This window comes from Perca flavescens, chromosome 1 (genome assembly GCF_004354835.1).
Source record: "Perca flavescens isolate YP-PL-M2 chromosome 1, PFLA_1.0, whole genome shotgun sequence".
Lineage (NCBI taxonomy): Eukaryota > Metazoa > Chordata > Actinopteri > Perciformes > Percidae > Perca > Perca flavescens.
This window is the reverse complement of record NC_041331.1, coordinates 41418115-41434965: the sequence shown is the minus strand read 5'-3', so window position 1 is coordinate 41434965 and position 16851 is coordinate 41418115. Positions and strand designations below refer to the sequence as shown.

The 16851-nt window shown below is 36.5% G+C and overlaps 1 protein-coding gene and 1 long non-coding RNA gene across 3 annotated transcripts; one reads left to right on the top strand and one right to left on the bottom strand.

Annotated features, from left to right (window-relative positions):
• Nucleotides 1-314: 314 nt before the first annotated feature.
• LOC114546794 (up-regulator of cell proliferation-like) lies at nt 315-14637 on the top strand. Of its 2 annotated transcripts, XR_003691088.1 has the most exons (7): nt 315-460; nt 623-697; nt 1188-1247; nt 1421-1492; nt 4530-4606; nt 7620-13311; nt 13835-14637. XR_003691088.1 is itself a non-coding variant. In XM_028565898.1 (6 exons), the coding sequence occupies exons 5-6, from the start codon at nt 4570-4572 to the stop codon at nt 12272-12274; spliced, it is 4692 nt and encodes a 1563-aa protein (XP_028421699.1). In that variant the 5' UTR covers nt 315-460; nt 623-697; nt 1188-1247; nt 1421-1492; nt 4530-4569; the 3' UTR covers nt 12275-13359. The 2 variants fall into 2 exon arrangements, 1 of the variants encoding a protein (XP_028421699.1); XM_028565898.1 differs by lacking the exon at nt 13835-14637 and having other exon boundaries at nt 7620-13359.
• LOC114547005 (uncharacterized) lies at nt 2565-3361 on the bottom strand. The gene is made up of 2 exons (XR_003691106.1): nt 3161-3361; nt 2565-2754 (listed from the first exon to the last, which is right to left on the bottom strand). It is a non-coding gene; the product is annotated as an uncharacterized LOC114547005 (long non-coding RNA).
• Nucleotides 14638-16851: the final 2214 nt, after the last annotated feature.

The window sequence follows — 16851 nt, the reverse complement described above, 5'->3', positions numbered from 1 at the left end:
AACTTAAACATGCTTTTATTGTTTGATTATTGGTAGATCCAATTTTCCTTTTTTGACAACCACTCCTAGTTATTTCTATATATATATTGTCCTTTAACAGTGTGCTGGTTATGTTTTTAAAGAGCATGTGAGAAAGAAATCAGTCTGGCTGTCAGCATTAAGGAAGTGAAGACACATGTCATGTGATTTCTGTGAAACAGACTGTTTATGAGAAGAGAGGCTGGAGCTGAACCACATCCGTGTTACCGCCTTCTGTTGATTTCCGTTTCTATATGTGCAGTATAAAAAGCACATCTGATCCAGACAGCCCCAGAGTCTCCTGCCGTCTGATGTCAGATACGTTTCAGTCAAACTTTATAACCTGGAAACATGTTACTGTTTGTTTTAATTTGAGCTTTTAACCAAAATATATTGCAATAACTTACCTCTAGCTATCAAATGCTTGACCCTAAAATTGCATGTAAGTATATCAAACCAATGACAGACTAAGGATACTTTATGTGCAGTTTTTTACCTGATTACCTGATTTGATTGTTTGCAACTGTTCTGCAATGAATTACAAAGAATACAATGTTTTTGCTTCTGTGAAAGTAAAGAGATATTTATTTATTTTTTCATCAAGGTCTGAAAGCAAAGGGGAGTTAAAGGAAAAGTCTGACCATCTCTACACTGAACACAGAAGGACAACAACGTGCAGGTACATTCCCAAATGGTTGTGCTACAAACGTCTCTAATACAGAATATATTATTATAATAACGATCATGGAAAACAAAAACAAAACAAAAAAAAATCTAAATGTGTGTGTTTAATATAGTTTAATTCAATTAAATGCAGTATTATTGTGTCATGGTAACTCACAGCACTGTTTTATAATAACACAAAACTAGACCAAACTATCTGACAGACGAGGTTTTTATCAGATTTAAGTGTCGGGGTCTATTCCTCATGATTTCTGAGAAATAGACCCCGACACTAAACCACAGGTGTGGTTGCATTGCAGAAGCAAATAAAGTCATGTGAGTAATGTGTCATTGTTCGTACAAAAAGACTGTTATCATTTGTGTAATCAGTGCTAATCAAAACTGTATGGTTGGGTTGTTACCCAGCCAGACTGATTAACTCAAGAAGATAAAGTACAGAAACCATTTATTCCGATATATCAAATGCTTTTGGTTTCTATGTGCAGTATTATATAAAACCACAGCTGATCCAGACAGCCCCAGAGTCTCCTGCCGTCTGATGTCAGGTACGTTTCAGTCAAACTTTATAACCTGGAAATGTTACTGTGTTGTATTTGGTCTGCATTTTATGTGGAATGTTTTCATTGATCTGGTTTGATTGTTTGCAACTGATCTGCAATCATCAAGAATACAATATTTGGTTCTGTAAAATTAAAGAAATATTTATTTTTCCCTCTAGGTTTGAAAGCACAGGGCAGACAAAGAAAAGGCCAGCCCATGTCTACAATGACCACAGGACAAGAGATTGCAGGTACATTCCCACTAAAAATACTAATGGGTTAGTTACAAAAAAATACAACTCTTTAAGCGGATGTTTTTTAATTTTAAATAGGACATAAAAATGATCTAGGCCATTAAATCTAATAAGCTTCGTTATGTGTGGGATGCTTCACATTTCCCACACATAAACTGGTATATGTGCAGTGAGAATGTGTCACCTCACGCATACTTCAGACCAGACTTACACACAGTTATCTAGAGATAGCTGCAGGTGAAATGATAAGGACATCAGATATAATATAAGCTATGTAACCTTATAGTAAAACACTGTTGTTTAGGTTGATTGCCGAGTACACTGATTGTTATTATTTTTGTAGTCTATAGTCTATACAGTCTCCACAGAATATATTGTATTTTACAGTAAATTGTTAAACATGCATTTATAAACCTAATTAAAAATCATCTATGAACGGTGAATGTTCTTTTCATCTAAATTTTAGCCATTATTTCTCGGTGTGAGTTGGGAAGCATTTTGTAAAGTCTCAAGTTTCATATGAGATCTATAAATTAATCATTTTTCATCAATGTTTAATTAAAACAATAGATGGTATATGTGAATAATTACTGGTATTAGTGTTTAGGTGCTATAAATAGCCACAGCTGTGCGTTACAGTCATGCGTAATGATAGCTGTTAATGTTTGAGAACAGTTTTGAGTGAAATTGCACTTCCTCTTTGCTGTTCTTTATATAACAGCATCAGGTGTGCATGCAGCTTCATAAATCTGACGAAAAGAAAGATCATATTTCTGTATTTGTGCGCATACACAGTTTTAGTCGTGAATCTACACAAACTTTAATGTATCTGGTCCCAGGAGTTTGATTCCTGGCTTGGTTGTGCATTTTAACAAACACAACAAAGCAGCAATGTGAAAAGAGTGATTTTGGGAGTTTCAAAAGCAAAAGTTAAGATTGTTATTAAAAGGAATTATTGATGTATTAATCATAATCGTATAGCTTGGAGTTGCGTGTGAGACTAGGGATTGGAAGAAGGAGCATAAAAATCTCCAATGTCAAGAAAAGAATGAGTCAAACACACAGAATGTTCCATCTTATGTGTTTATCAAAAGTTGAGTGAGACAAGTTAGTTTGAGAAGAGTGCTGTGCAAAGTCTCTGCCGTGGTTAGACAACAGGAAACACTAATCACGCAGCCATGGGTGCAGCGGCAGAAGAAGCGGCCGGAACCAGCCTGACGGGGGAGGGGAGGATGTCTTCTCTGCTGGAGAGCGGCCAGCTGAAAGAGCATAGGCAAGTTAGGTAAAGCCTGGTTCACACAGCAGGATAATTAGGCCGATTTTAGCCCAGATTCACCCCTTCCGACAATTTTAAGAATGCTCCGATTATGGTAAAATAATCTGATCAGATATTCCTGCCGTGTGTGGTGTGTTAAGACTGCTCTCGTCTGCTCGGAAGGACGTTGGGACCGCTCCGATCTCAAATCGGGGATATCCAACATGTTGGATTTTTTTGGCCCGATTTCTCCTCGTGTGTGGTGTCCACCGGGGACAAATAATTATAATTACATCCACAACTGCAGTCCACCAGAGTACATGGAAATGAATATATGGACATTTATTTCAACGGTAATTGATGTGTGTAGTACGTAACGACATTTGTATGAGAAAAAAACAACAATTCACCTCCATATCATGATGTAGCAAGTATAGTCCATGCTGGCATTGTCTCCACTTCTTTGACCATCGCCTTTTCTTTTGATAACCTTTTTTTTCGGTTGAAACTAACTACAAACTATCACCACTGCATCCTCTCATAGACAGCATATAAATCCGCCATAATTGTTTACTCTGAAGTCACGTTTGATCTCGAGGGATTTTGCGAGATTTCCCGTCTGACCTGGGAATTCTCGGGAGTCAAATCGGTTCGTGTGTGATGTGTTGATTTTGCCGTGTGCTGCGCACCACACACTGTACGACCAAAACTGTTAGACCCGTGATTTTTTATCGCCGTGTGTGGGGTCTCTCAGGATTGGAAAATCTGCCGACAATTTTAAAATCGTCCCGTGTGAATCAGGCGTTAGGGGTCAGACTCCCGGAAAGACTGTCTGTTGATAGGGCAAGAAGAGTCTTCTTGATAGGATCTCTGATACCATATGTATATGCTTTGCAACTCCTGAAATATGATTTACTAAATTGGTAAACTTGATCTCTGTGTTATTATTTAGTGATTCTGGTCTTACCATTAAATGAACACATAGGAAGTTAGAATAGAAATTAGTTGGAGTCAGATTTAATCCTCTGCCTTTGGGCCCAGGGGAACAACTTCCAACATTATACATTATACAACTATTAGTTGGAGCACTTCCAATGGGCTGATGGGTCAAATGCCTAGACAGAGACAAATACCTTGTATTTGTCTGATTCAATAAAGGTGATTCTGATTCTCCTTTGGTATTCTGTCACATTTAATAATACAATGTAACATGAAATTTCTTCATGATTGTGAATTCCTGTGGTGGCAGAAGAGACAGAGAAAAGAGGGAGGGTGGGGCACAGAAAAAGAGAACAAACAGTTGTGCAGGGGAGGAAGGCATTGACAGGCGTATGACAGGAAGAGAAGTGTTTACTTCTGAAGTTCAGCGAAAATAATCTATAATGTTTGAGGCATGATTTTCTCTTATTCTCTTCTACTTATGTGTAGCCTCTTACTATCCTGGCCCAAAACTCCTGGTTTATGACTAGTTATATATATAGTAATTATTAAAGAGCTATTTTTACAAGGAAATTATGCTCATATATGTATAAACTGAATCATCTGCTTTTATGTACATTTACATGCAATACATATCAATTTTGAATGCTGGAACTATTTTACTCTTGTGAATTTGATAAATTCACAAGATAAAATATACTGCTACCACCTACCTAGAGTTGGTCAAGTGTTTTACCCTAAAAATGCATGTAACTGTATCTAATCAATGACTACAATGGATATTCAGTGAAAATAATTATGGTTCTGTAAAATTAAAGAAATATTTATTGTTGCCTCTAGGCTGAAAAAAGCACAAGAAAGTTGGAGGAAAAGTCTGACCATGACTACCATGAACACTGAAGGAAAAGAACCTGCAGGTACAGTCCCACTTATATATATATATATATATATATATATATTAGTGCTGTCAGTTTAATGCGTTATTAACTGTCAATTTTTTTTTTAGATCAACTTTTTATTGTTTTATGTTTTTGAACATACAAACAGACAAATACAATTGAACAAGGTGCTCCTTTTTGAAATATATATATATATATCTTTCGGTTCAGGCACCGTTTTAAAAGTATCGTATAATGTTGATAAGAGCATTAAAATGAGAAAAAATAATGGGACAAAAAGAAATCAACGGACATTTAAAATAGATAAAAATGTGCGATTAATTGCGAGTTAACTATGACATTAATGCGATTAATCACGATTAAATATTTTAATCGTTTGACAGCACTAATATATATATATATATATATATAAAAATCATTCATTTGACCTTTATTTGTATGTAAACGGACAAAGGCTCTTTTTGAAGGCCATGATTTAGTTTGTTGTTAAGTCTAAAACAATCCAGGCTGTGACAGCCACATAAAATATAGATCAGTGAAAACGTGGGTGAGGAAACTAAAAGAATAGACTAAAGGGAAACCTCAGGCACAGCATTAAAGGGTAACTACCGTTTTTTTCAACCCAGATCCTATTTTCCTGTGTTTTTGTGTCTAAGTGACTGATGGGAACAACAATCTTTGACATTAGTCCAGTATTAAGCATGATGGCTGCAGTCAAAAAGCACAGGGCAGACAAAGAGAAACAAGCTTGAGAAACAATTGTCCAGCTTGTAGATTATTATAGTGCTTGTTTTGCCGCTGATAGACTCAGATTAATATTCAAAGTGTCTGACAACATTATGGAAAGGATTTCTTAGGAGGTCAACCTTTCTGTTAAAGAGTATGATCCTTTTTTTTAAACATAAAAACAGTAAATAATAAACAGTAATTTTAGCATCGTAAAATACACTTCATTCAAAGTCGACAGAAACAAAATCTATTGATCTATGAAAAGCCGTTTTAGGTCGCCTTTCCACTTTAACCAACACAACTCTAGTTTTGGTAGAAATAAACACCTAGTTTACTGATTTACATGTGAACATATGTTGGCTCTACACACGCTAAAAGTATTGCTTTTTTAAATGGAGTCTGGTGGGTTTAGAGCTAGAGACTTCAGAGCTGTTTCTGGTTAAACAGAAAGGTCTCTAAGAGGTTTTAAAGGTCGACCTCCTTAGAAATCCTTTCCATAATGTCAGAGGTGTCAAGTAACGAAGTACAAATACTTCGTTACCTTACTTAAGTAGAAAATTTGGGTATCTATACTTTACTGGAGTAATGGGGGTTTTGCGCTTGCAACTTACAATGACTTACAAAGATACATAACAGCTACAAGTCTACTACAGGATTTACCCTATTATACTTTATCGACAGGAATAGATAGGTCAATCAGCAAACAGCCAGCCACAAATAGTCTATAAACAAAGCATAAGGCTGTTTTTGAGATTTCACATGAACAACGGTTAAAGTTACTCAGAAGAATAACTTTAACCGAAGAATACCATAATTCCTCCCTTCAATCAGACCTTAGCGACGCAACCCAAGCTTCCATCCTTAACAAACAGCCATGTATATCGGCTCTTCCAGTCTCTCCACTGCTGGCTGTTCCAATTTAACGGGAGACAGGAGCAAGAGGGGTTAGGATCATCTTCAGCCAGAGAGGACATTAGTTCTTCAGCTTCTTCTTGCGTTGTCACCCCGGTGGGAGGTGTGCAAACAGGGCTTTCAGCAGTTGTATTGGTCATGCTATTAACGTCATCGCTACACAATTTCTTAGTAAACCAAAATGAATTAAACTGCCTTGTGTTCTTTTTGCCATGGCTATATGATGCTTACTGCAGAATGGATTTCAAGGACTTTGCGCGCCGATTAATGGCCTCCAACGTTTATATTTTTTCTGCAAATCTTTGAGTTAACATGTAGCCTACTAAACATGAGTTGAATTTGCACCGCAGCGCCGCCCCATTTGGTGTGGTGGTGTAGTGCAGTCATGCTGCGTTCATAAGCGTAGGGTAGGTTCAGGTCTACGTCCTTAGTAGCCTATATTTTAATTTAACGTCTTTAATGGTAAGAGATCGCACAGGGTTGGATAATGAGCGTTGATTAAGATTAAATTACAATGCCACATATGGCAGACACCTTCAAATATGAGAGACCCCCTCAGATTCTTGACTTTGGTGCTTTCATGGGAGCCAGTCCTCACTCTGTGGGAGCTCGGCTTCCTTTGGCTCCAACGTAATTCGAACACTGCCCTGAGGACCCCCTGTTGAAGATCTCTGCCTTACATTATTTTTACTTTTATACTTTAAGTAGTTTTGAAACCAGTACTTTTACACTTTTACTTAAGTAAAAAGCTTGAGCTGATACTTCAACTTCTACAAAAGTATTTTCAAATCCTAGTATCTATACTTCTATTTGAGTAATGAATGTGAATACTTTTGACACCTCTGCATAATGTTGTCAGACACTTAGAATAATAATCTGACACTGTCAGCATCAAAACGAGCACTTTTGTGAAGGTAAATACAAGCTAGACATTTGTCCTATTAACTTATATTGTAGCTTGTTTCGCCACTGCTGACTGCAGTGGTCTCTCTTAATACTGGACCAATGTCAAAGATTGTTGTTCCCATCAGTTACTTAGACACAAACATGTAGGAAAATAGGGCCCAGGTTGAAAAACAAAGGTAGTTACCCTTTAAAGGTGCACTATGTTGTTGTATTTCACCACTTTTAGCACTATGGAGCAAAGTTTTCATGTGTGGGGCCCTGTTTTGTACTGTTAATGATTAGATATTTCACGATTCACCCTTCCAGCCCCATATTTATCACTATTCCACTGATCCACGGTTGGTGTTGGTAATGTGCCAATAAAGTCAAAGAAATAAAGTGCACACACACACACACACACACACACACACACACACACACACACACCAACAAGGGCTGCCTGTTGTACTTTTTCTCAAATAGAACTTCTCTTTCTCTTTGACAGTCCTATTCAACTTCCTCTCCAAAGTTGGACTGGAGAAATATTATCCTAACAAACTCACTCTTCGGTCTCTCTTGGAGATCAACAAAAACAGCATACATGAAGAAGCTGTCTCATCTGTGGAGGACATACCATGGGGTTTTCTCAGAAAACTATTTAAACTCAATTCTGAATGCAGGAGCTATACACAGTTATCAGACAATGATGATAATGATGATGATGATGATGATGATGACGACCTTGACACTTTAGATGACCCTGCAGAGGATAGTAAGGTCAACCCTCTCGACCTCATAGTAGCACTCTTCCTTTGTGCTGACAGCTTCTTGCAACAGGAACTGGCCCTCAAGATGTCAATGTGCCAGTTTTCTGCCCCACTGATGTTGCCCCATGCCAATAACAGCCAGACTACCATGATGCTTTGGGCTCTGAGAGACATCGTCAAAGAGTGGCGTCCACATGATTTGTCTGAATCAAGAGGGTTTGTTGAAGACAACATTATCCAAGCAGATATTCCATTCTACTTCTTTGTCAGGCTGAAAAACTGCAGTTTATCCAAGTCCCAGTGTTTGAATCATGTTCTCAGCCTTGGTCAGTCCAACAACAATATGTTCATACACAGAGATATGGAAGGTGGAGCACTTAAAAGAAACATTGCAAATGGTTTAGTAGAGGTTTGCTGGTACCTTCCCAGTGGTACTGAAAATCTTGACAAATTCCCAAAACCAGTTGCGTTTGCTAATTTGCGAGGAGACATTTGTGAGTCACGCACACAGTTCATTTTTCTTTATCAAGTGTCAACTGCTACCTTTGTATTCCTGGACAAAGTTGAAGAAGAAGAGCACAAGAGTCTGACTTCTCTTCAAGATGTGAAATCCAAACTGTTCTTCGTTGTTAACCGCAAGGAGGGGAATGCTACAGAGGATATGATGTCTGTCAAGAAAATACAGAAAGAATTAGACCTACCAAAGACCAGTATAAAAATCAAAGATCCAAAGATAAATGTAGCAGAGTTTTCAAAGAAACTTTGTTCAGCCATCAAGAAATCTGTCAAAGATGTAAAAACAACAAGAAGCATTGCAAATATGCTTGACAAAGCTGTTGAACTTGGTCTGTCTGTGGATGAACGCACAAGTGACGACCAAAGGAAGGCAGCTGAGGAGATTGTGGAAGGAATCGGAGTGCGACGAATACCAGACTACAAGAAAATACAACTTCCTTTGCAAGGAGATAAATGGAAAAGTTTATCGAAGTTAGAGAAGGAGGAATGTAGGATGAAAGACACTGGTGCCTCAGGCCTCGAAGACTATAAATCTAATCTACAGGCAGAAAAACTAAATATCAGAGAGTGGCAAAGCAAACAAAAATTGTCAAAAGGAATTAAGAGTTTTATTGAAAACTTATCCACAAGAGACAAAGAAAAAAGAGATTATTTCCTTAAGTGGATGAAGTTGAAGTTGAATTCACATTCTCGGGACAAACTGACTGATCTGCGTAACAAATTTAAAGAGCAATGCAAGAAAACGGATGCTAAACTCATTGCAGAGCTGGATCAAGCTTTGCTAGATAGCTCTTTAGGACTAGAGCATTACATGAGAGAGATGGGGCTGATCTATGAGATTTCATTGCAGTCACAAAACACTGCTGATAAAATGTCTTGTCTCCCTGGTTTGGCTGCTGAAATGCTGTTGGATGGATATCCTTTAGAGCTCTTAGATGGAGATGCTTCTAACATCCCAGAGAGATGGGTGACAGATGTGCTAATGGAGCTTCACAGGAAGGTCGGAGAGAAGAGCAGACTGTTGGTACTGACGGTGTTGGGTGTTCAAAGTAGTGGGAAGTCAACACTCCTCAACACCATGTTTGGTGTGCAGTTTCCTGTCAGCAGTGGCAGATGCACAAGAGGAGCTTATATGCTCTTCCTCAGAGTAAGTGAGGATATGCAATGCCATCTGAACTGTGACTTTATACTTCTCATTGACACAGAAGGTCTTAAGTCTTCTGATTTGGCACAACTAGAGGACAGTTATGAGCATGACAACCAGCTGGCAACCTTTGTGATTGGCTTAAGTGATGTCACCATTATCAACATCGCAATGGAGAACTCAACAGAAATGAAAGATATCCTGCAAATTGCAACTCATGCATTCTTGAGAATGAAGGAAATTGGTAAAAAGCCAGTTTGTCATTTTGTGCACCAGAATGTTGGTGGAGTCTCAGCTCATACCAAGAATCTGACAGAAAGAAAACATTTTTTGGACCAGCTCAACGAAATGACTCTAATTGCAGCCGAAATGGAGAAGAAGCCTGATATAAAAGCTTTCACAGATGTGCTGAACTATGACATGGAAAAAAACAACTGGAACATCCCAGGACTCTGGCATGGGACCCCACCGATGGCACCAGTAAACACAGGTTACAGTGAAGCTGTAGCAGGTTTAAAGAAAAATCTCTTGGAGACAGGGAAAGGAGACAAAAGCGATGAAGTCTCACAGATTCCAGAGTTTCTAGAATGGATGAGAAGTCTCTGGAAAGCAGTCAAATATGAGAACTTCATCTTCAGTTTCAGAAACACTCTTGTGGCTCATGTGTACGACAACCTTGACAAAGAGTTCAGTGAATGGGAATGGGAGTTCAGGAAAGAGATTCTCTCCTGGCAGACAGCAGCAGAGTTGGAAATCAAAAATGCTGACAATGAATCTCAGGTGGAAATTTGGAACAGATTGGTTGAGTCAAAAAAATTTGAGGTGTTGGACAAAATAGCAGCCCAGCAAAAAATAACGAACGAGAAACTCAGTGACTACTACAAAAGAAAAGACAGTAATGTACATTTGATAGAGAAATACAAAATAGACTTTCTCCACAGAATCAAGAGTCTTGTAAATGAGGTCAAAAAATCTGTGGGTAATTACTTGGATGAGGCCCTTAAACTGAAAATCGGTTTAAAAGAGGCTCAGGACATACGGAGGAAATCCAGAGGCGTGATTGAAGAGCGGGTCATGGAACTACTGAATCGCTGCAAAACCACCACACCGTCCGATGAACAGCTGGGAGATGAGTTTGAAAAGATGTGGGCTAAAGCTACTGAAAATATACCTGGCCTGAAAGAACGAGAAATCTCTGCATGTATTCTCACACAACTGAGAAAACATTTCTCAAATCAGAATGTAAATGAAAAATTGCAAAAGATTGTTGAGCTAAAGAACTTAGGGATGGGTAAATTTAAGACCACAAAAGACCATCTTGGCAGCATTTGGGATAAGGTTAAATCTCTGTGGGATACAGATTTACAGAGTTTTGCAGACAGTGTGATTAAGATTTCCACACAGTTTATTCTTGATAAAACAAAGACAAATGGAGATTACCATGACTCTTTCACAAAAGAACTTTTGGAGAAAATAGATGAAAACCTTAAACAGAACTACAAACACTACAACACAAATACACAGTTTGAGATTGACCTGAAACTTCATATTTGTGGCATTGCCTCGAGGGAATTCTTAAAAATGCACCAAAAATTCATGTCTGACAATAATCCAAGAAGTCAGCTGGAGAAGTACAAGAATCAGTACTTGTTGGATTTTATTGATTTATACAAAAAGAGAGATGATTGCCAACGCAAAGCAGATGATTTTGTCAGATGTTGTATCAAACCTGCTGTAGATGAGTATATCAATACATATCTGGGAATAAACATTGTAGATGAGATTTCGACAAGTTACAGTACACGCTCCTTATTCCAGTACAACATTCAGGAAGAGTTGCTGCAAAAGGGAGAGTTTGAGAGTTTTGTCAAGTACATTTGTACGTATGAAATTTATGTTAAAGATTGGATATTTCAACACATTCTGCAAAACATGTCAAAAGACAAAACTTTGTGCAAACTGAAGAGTAAGAATCTGCAGGTCATAGTTAAAAAAATAACAGAAGCAACAGAACGAGCCTCAAAAGGAGAGGATGGTGTTCTGCTTCCAGATAACCAGGAAAGCATCACACAGCTCATCGACAACATGCGCACATATTTGATCAAAGACATCTCAATTTCAGTGGAGGCTGAAAAAACCTCCTTGTTTCAAATCCAAAGCACATGTCATCCATTTACAAAGAGCCTCAGTAAATCATTGGGTGAATTAAAGGAACAGCTGCAGGAGGAATTCTCAAACTCTGAAGACATCACTGAGACTCTGAACAAACTTCCAATCAAACCCCAAGATGAGCTTTTCAAGCGGATGTTTGGCTGTGGACAACAATGTCCATTTTGTAAAGTTCCTTGTGAGGCTGGAGGCAAAGAACACGAGAAACATCATGCAGCTGTTCATCGGCCACAAGGTCTTGGTAGATACAGGCATGTGGACACTGAGAAGCTGGTTCCAACACTGTGTACAACAAGTGTGCACAGTGACCGTAAATTCAGAAACACAGAAACTAAAGGGGAGTGGCATCCTTATAAGAACTACACCACATACTATCCAGACTGGCACATTCCTCCTGACTCCACCTTCGAGGCATCAGACTACTGGAAGTATGTCCTGGTTCAATACAATGAAAGATTTGCTCAAGAATACAAAGCCAAACCAGCTGATGTTCCAGAGGCCTGGAGGAGAATCACAAAGGAACAAGCTCTGAAGGGATTAAAAGATGCCTTCAATATAAAGTGAACAACATACCATCCTGAATATCTTTAAAACTAAACAACATTGAAACATGGAAGACTTTTTCATATACAAATGTACAGAGAAGACCAAAAGGAAAAAGGAACTGAAGACGTTCTCATTACGTATTCAGTAGAACAATCAGTCAAGACAGATTAATACTGTTTGAAAATTATCAACTTGTCTGCAAAATAATCTTTATGTAGAAAAGTAATCAGCATAATGTAGTGTAATGAAAACATCTCAAATATTTTAGAAGCTGTGCAGGAAATAATTTAACTATGACGGATTGTAAGATTTTATGTTTTATTTTTTAGTTTAGAATTGCAATAGATGATTTAAACAAGTTGGAGAAAATGAAATGCTGTAAATAGTTATGTTAGACTTTATTCTATACTTTATATTTATTACTTTGTTTTTATTTTTTGAAGATTACAAATGTTCTTTTATCAATCTTCTGCAGGCCCTCAAGCCCATAAATGGTGTACACAATAATGATGTTGACAAAGATCATTTAAAAAAAAGGGATTATGTTTTGTTTTTATTTTTTTGGGTTGTGATCATTAGGTATTTTTTTTTTAATCTATTTTCAAGATGCTGTATGTCTATGTTTATAATGACTGGTGTTCACAATTATGATGTTGAAAATGTACTTCAGAGATCACCTGGAGAAGGACATCATGACAATGATTTTTTTCAGTTTTTTGGCTACTTCTGTTTTTTTATTTTTCTTCATATTTTTAAATGCACAGTATAACTGGTGTGCACAATAATGATGATGTCAGTGATAATGAGGATTTATAGAAGTTTTGTTATAGATATGTCAGCATGGTTCATTCATTGTGACTTTGAGTTGACTTCCTTTTATTAGTACTACCTATTATTACTTACTCCACTATTTACATTTGTATAGTTTTATTTCTCATCATTAATTTCTAATCTTAATTTAATCTGAAAAGTAACTGATATGTGCTTGGAGGTAACAAAAATCAACATTAGTTGAAATATATGTTGATGCCAGATAATGATGATGATGATGATGTGTTTAACCCTGCTGTTGTCTTCCCGTCGACCACGCAGATTTTTGTCATTCTGGGTCAAAATGAAAACCTTTTTTTTTCTCAATGTTTTAGTCGTCTTTTTCGACACTTTAGTGGCTTTTTTTACGTTTTGAAGCGCTTTTTTCCCCAAGTTTTCTGACACTTTTTTTAAACATTTTTGTTGGTTTTTTTTAAATCAAGTTTTTGAAGCTTTGACTTTTTTGTCACTTTTTTCCAAGTTTGTCACTTTTTTTGATGTTTCTGTCAATTTTTTTCATGTTTTTCTCCCACCTTTTTAAAGCATTTTTGTCACTTTTTTCAACCTTCTATAATTTTGTTTTTCAAATGCTATAAAATCTAATAAAATACCGATATTAATTGAAAGTATTGAACTGATCATTTATTTTACACAAAAAAACATTGTATGGAACTATCCACGTCATTTTTTTGGACAATTTGTTGAAAGAAACCCACATTTTTGATATAGAGAGAAAATGGGTCAAATTTGATCCGAGGACAATAGGAGGGTTACCAAGTAACAAAATGCTGGAAATAGTTTTATTTTTTTTACATGTTTTGATGATTACAGCTCCGTCTGTAATGACTAGTGCTAAAGATGCTGATGTTGATGATGATGATGATGTTAAACTACAAAGGCCGTGTAACAGATGTTTTCTAACATGTCATCACTATGCTTAAATATTTCTCATTTCTTTACTTCTAGCAATAGGTATAACATTTTTATGTTTTGATGTGTATTTGATGAAATTGGAATCAGTGAATAAGAAATATTGACACATTTGACTTTTGATGCTGACTTCCTTTGTTTTGTTTTTTTACTTTCAAATAGTGACAATTATTTCTTGTTTTATTCCTTTAAAATATGTTTCATAAACTAAAGAGGTGCACGAAAATAATTTTATAAGTCTGTTGTACAAATAGCATGTGATGAGATTATGTTTTACTTACTATTATTAGTATTACTACTTACTTTTGTTATTACTACTTATTACTCCACTATTTACAATATTTTATTTCTCAAAAGTCTTGCTAGATGAAATCTTTAAAAAAGTAATGAATGTGTTCTTTGAGAGTACAGAAATCTGCATTAGTTTAAATGTATGCATGTTGTTGTCAATGATTAATGCTATTATTATATTATATGAGTTATTCAATCTACAAGAAAGTTTAAAAGCTGGAATATTTCATATGTCGACGATTTCTTTACTGTTTTTGTTTGAGTTTTGTTGATTGCACGTTTGTTTTTTATTTTTTCCTAGTTTATATAAAGTAATGATGATGATGAGGATGATTCATGTAGAAAGATCATGTGAGTATTTTTCTTTGAAATAAATATAATAAAAGACAAAATGCTTGAAGTCACTTGTCAAATTTAAATTTGTAAGTAAGTTTACAAATCTTAAGTATAAAGTTTTTTGTGACAACAGTGTTGTTGTCATTTCTTAGAATTCCTCATGGGGGAGACAGAAACTACATGTAATAGCTTTAATGTTTAGTTTTTCAAGCTGTAACCAACAATCACTCTTTCTAGCTGTCAGTAGTTCCTTTATTTCCATTCAGCATTGCATTCTGGGATAACAGTGTCTATCAACACCAGTTAATAATTATTACAACAACACTACATGACATCACATATCTCAAAAACACAGTTAGATTTACATTGTTTTCACTCAGGACACAATGTTATGAATCGGATTGTAATAGTATTATTTAAGGGGAGGGGGGTATTTTTATATGCAGTAATACTGCATCTCTCTAAAATACAATGACGGTGAATGGAATTTAATTTTAATTTGTGATGCTCACATCTTTGAAAAATTACATTTAAAAAAAGATCTGTCGTCCCAGAAACAATGTCCCCAGTTACTCTGGACAATCCATTCAACTCTTCGAAGAGCAAATAGTGAATGCAAGAAAGAAGCACTGATACAATTGTGCAATTTAGCCTTTGGCCATTTGATGACACAATTAATATACTTCACAATCACAGTAATAACTCCCTGTTATGGGATGGCAGATTTGCTCATTTGTTTTAAGCATCCATCCATCCATCCATCTTCAAGCACATAACACATTTTGCTCTCATTAACTGGTTAAAACTGAGTTGATAAGAAACTGTGTATAAACTGTAATAAACACTGTATGGGACATAAAGTTTCACTTACCATTCTGGAAAACAGCCACAAGGGGGCACTCAAAGCTCACAGAGTCAAGTCAAGTCCACAATGAAGAGGTTAGATGCACAAAAATCTTTCCAGACAAAGGGCACTGAAATGCAAGAGTAATAAAGCACAATTACTGCACACAAAAGTTAAGAATTTGCATAAAACAATAAAAAGGAATATTTTAACAATACTATACCAATTCCAGTTATGATTTTGCCAGATCAAATCTTATTTAACATTGTTTTGGTACACATCTCTTCTCCTATTACAGACACACATTACTCCATCTATTCAACGAACCCAGCTAGTCAGCATTGTTAAGCCAAGCCGTTTTATTTAACCAGGAAGTCCCTGGACACGAAAATCTCTTTCCTGTTGGAGAGCTGGCCAAGTCTGTAAGGTTTAGACTTGAGCGGCCATGATGAAATAGCATCATTCATGACTAAAGAGCAATATGTCTCACTTTCCTAAGAGGATCTTTATTTAGTGTTAACTTGGAAGTTCAGCAATTAATCTTTGCTGTGTCACTTAGCATCTGACTAGCTTAACTGTGGCTAAAAAGTTTAAAACGTGGCTGCATGGAAGTTGGATGTATTAAAGCAAGCACAGATTCAGCTGGACCACGGCTAAACAGCTTATAAATGTTTAATGACTTTAGCTTATGAGTAACATCTTCCTCACACAAGTGATTCATGGGAATGCCACAGATTAGTGCTGCAAGTCCGGTCAGTAAATGGTATTGAAGAAAATGGGTTTCAGCCGGACTAGAGCTGACATAATGAGTCAGCAGAAAATTAATCAGCAATTATTTTGATAATCAATTTGTAATTTAAGTTGTTTTAAAAAAAAAAAAAAAAAGAAAACAGCTTCCCAACTGTGAATATTTGCTGGTTTACTTACACTAGATACTACACTGGATATCTGGATTGTTGCTCAGACAGAAGAAGACATTTGAATATCAAGATGTGCAATTTCACTATTTTCACATTTTATGGATGAAAACGACTAATTGAGAAAAAAAAATGCATAATAAAAAGGATCATTAGTTCCAGATTGACCCCTGAACTCTATATCCAATGGATCATATTCTGCTCTCAGCTGGGGTTTGAATATGAGCTAAACAAATGATCTGCCAGTCATGAGGAGTGAAAACGTTAATGTACAGTTAATTTAATGAATGCACATGTTGCAGCTGAGATGCTGCCAGTACCCAAGCACGGTGACATCTGCTGCTGGCTGGTATTTATCCTAAATACTTTCTGCTCAATACCTTCTGTGTGTTTGTTTGTCTTGCTGCTGTAATTAAATGGCACTGAGAAAAACCAGCGGAGCAGAGTTGTTAACCCTCAGCACACAC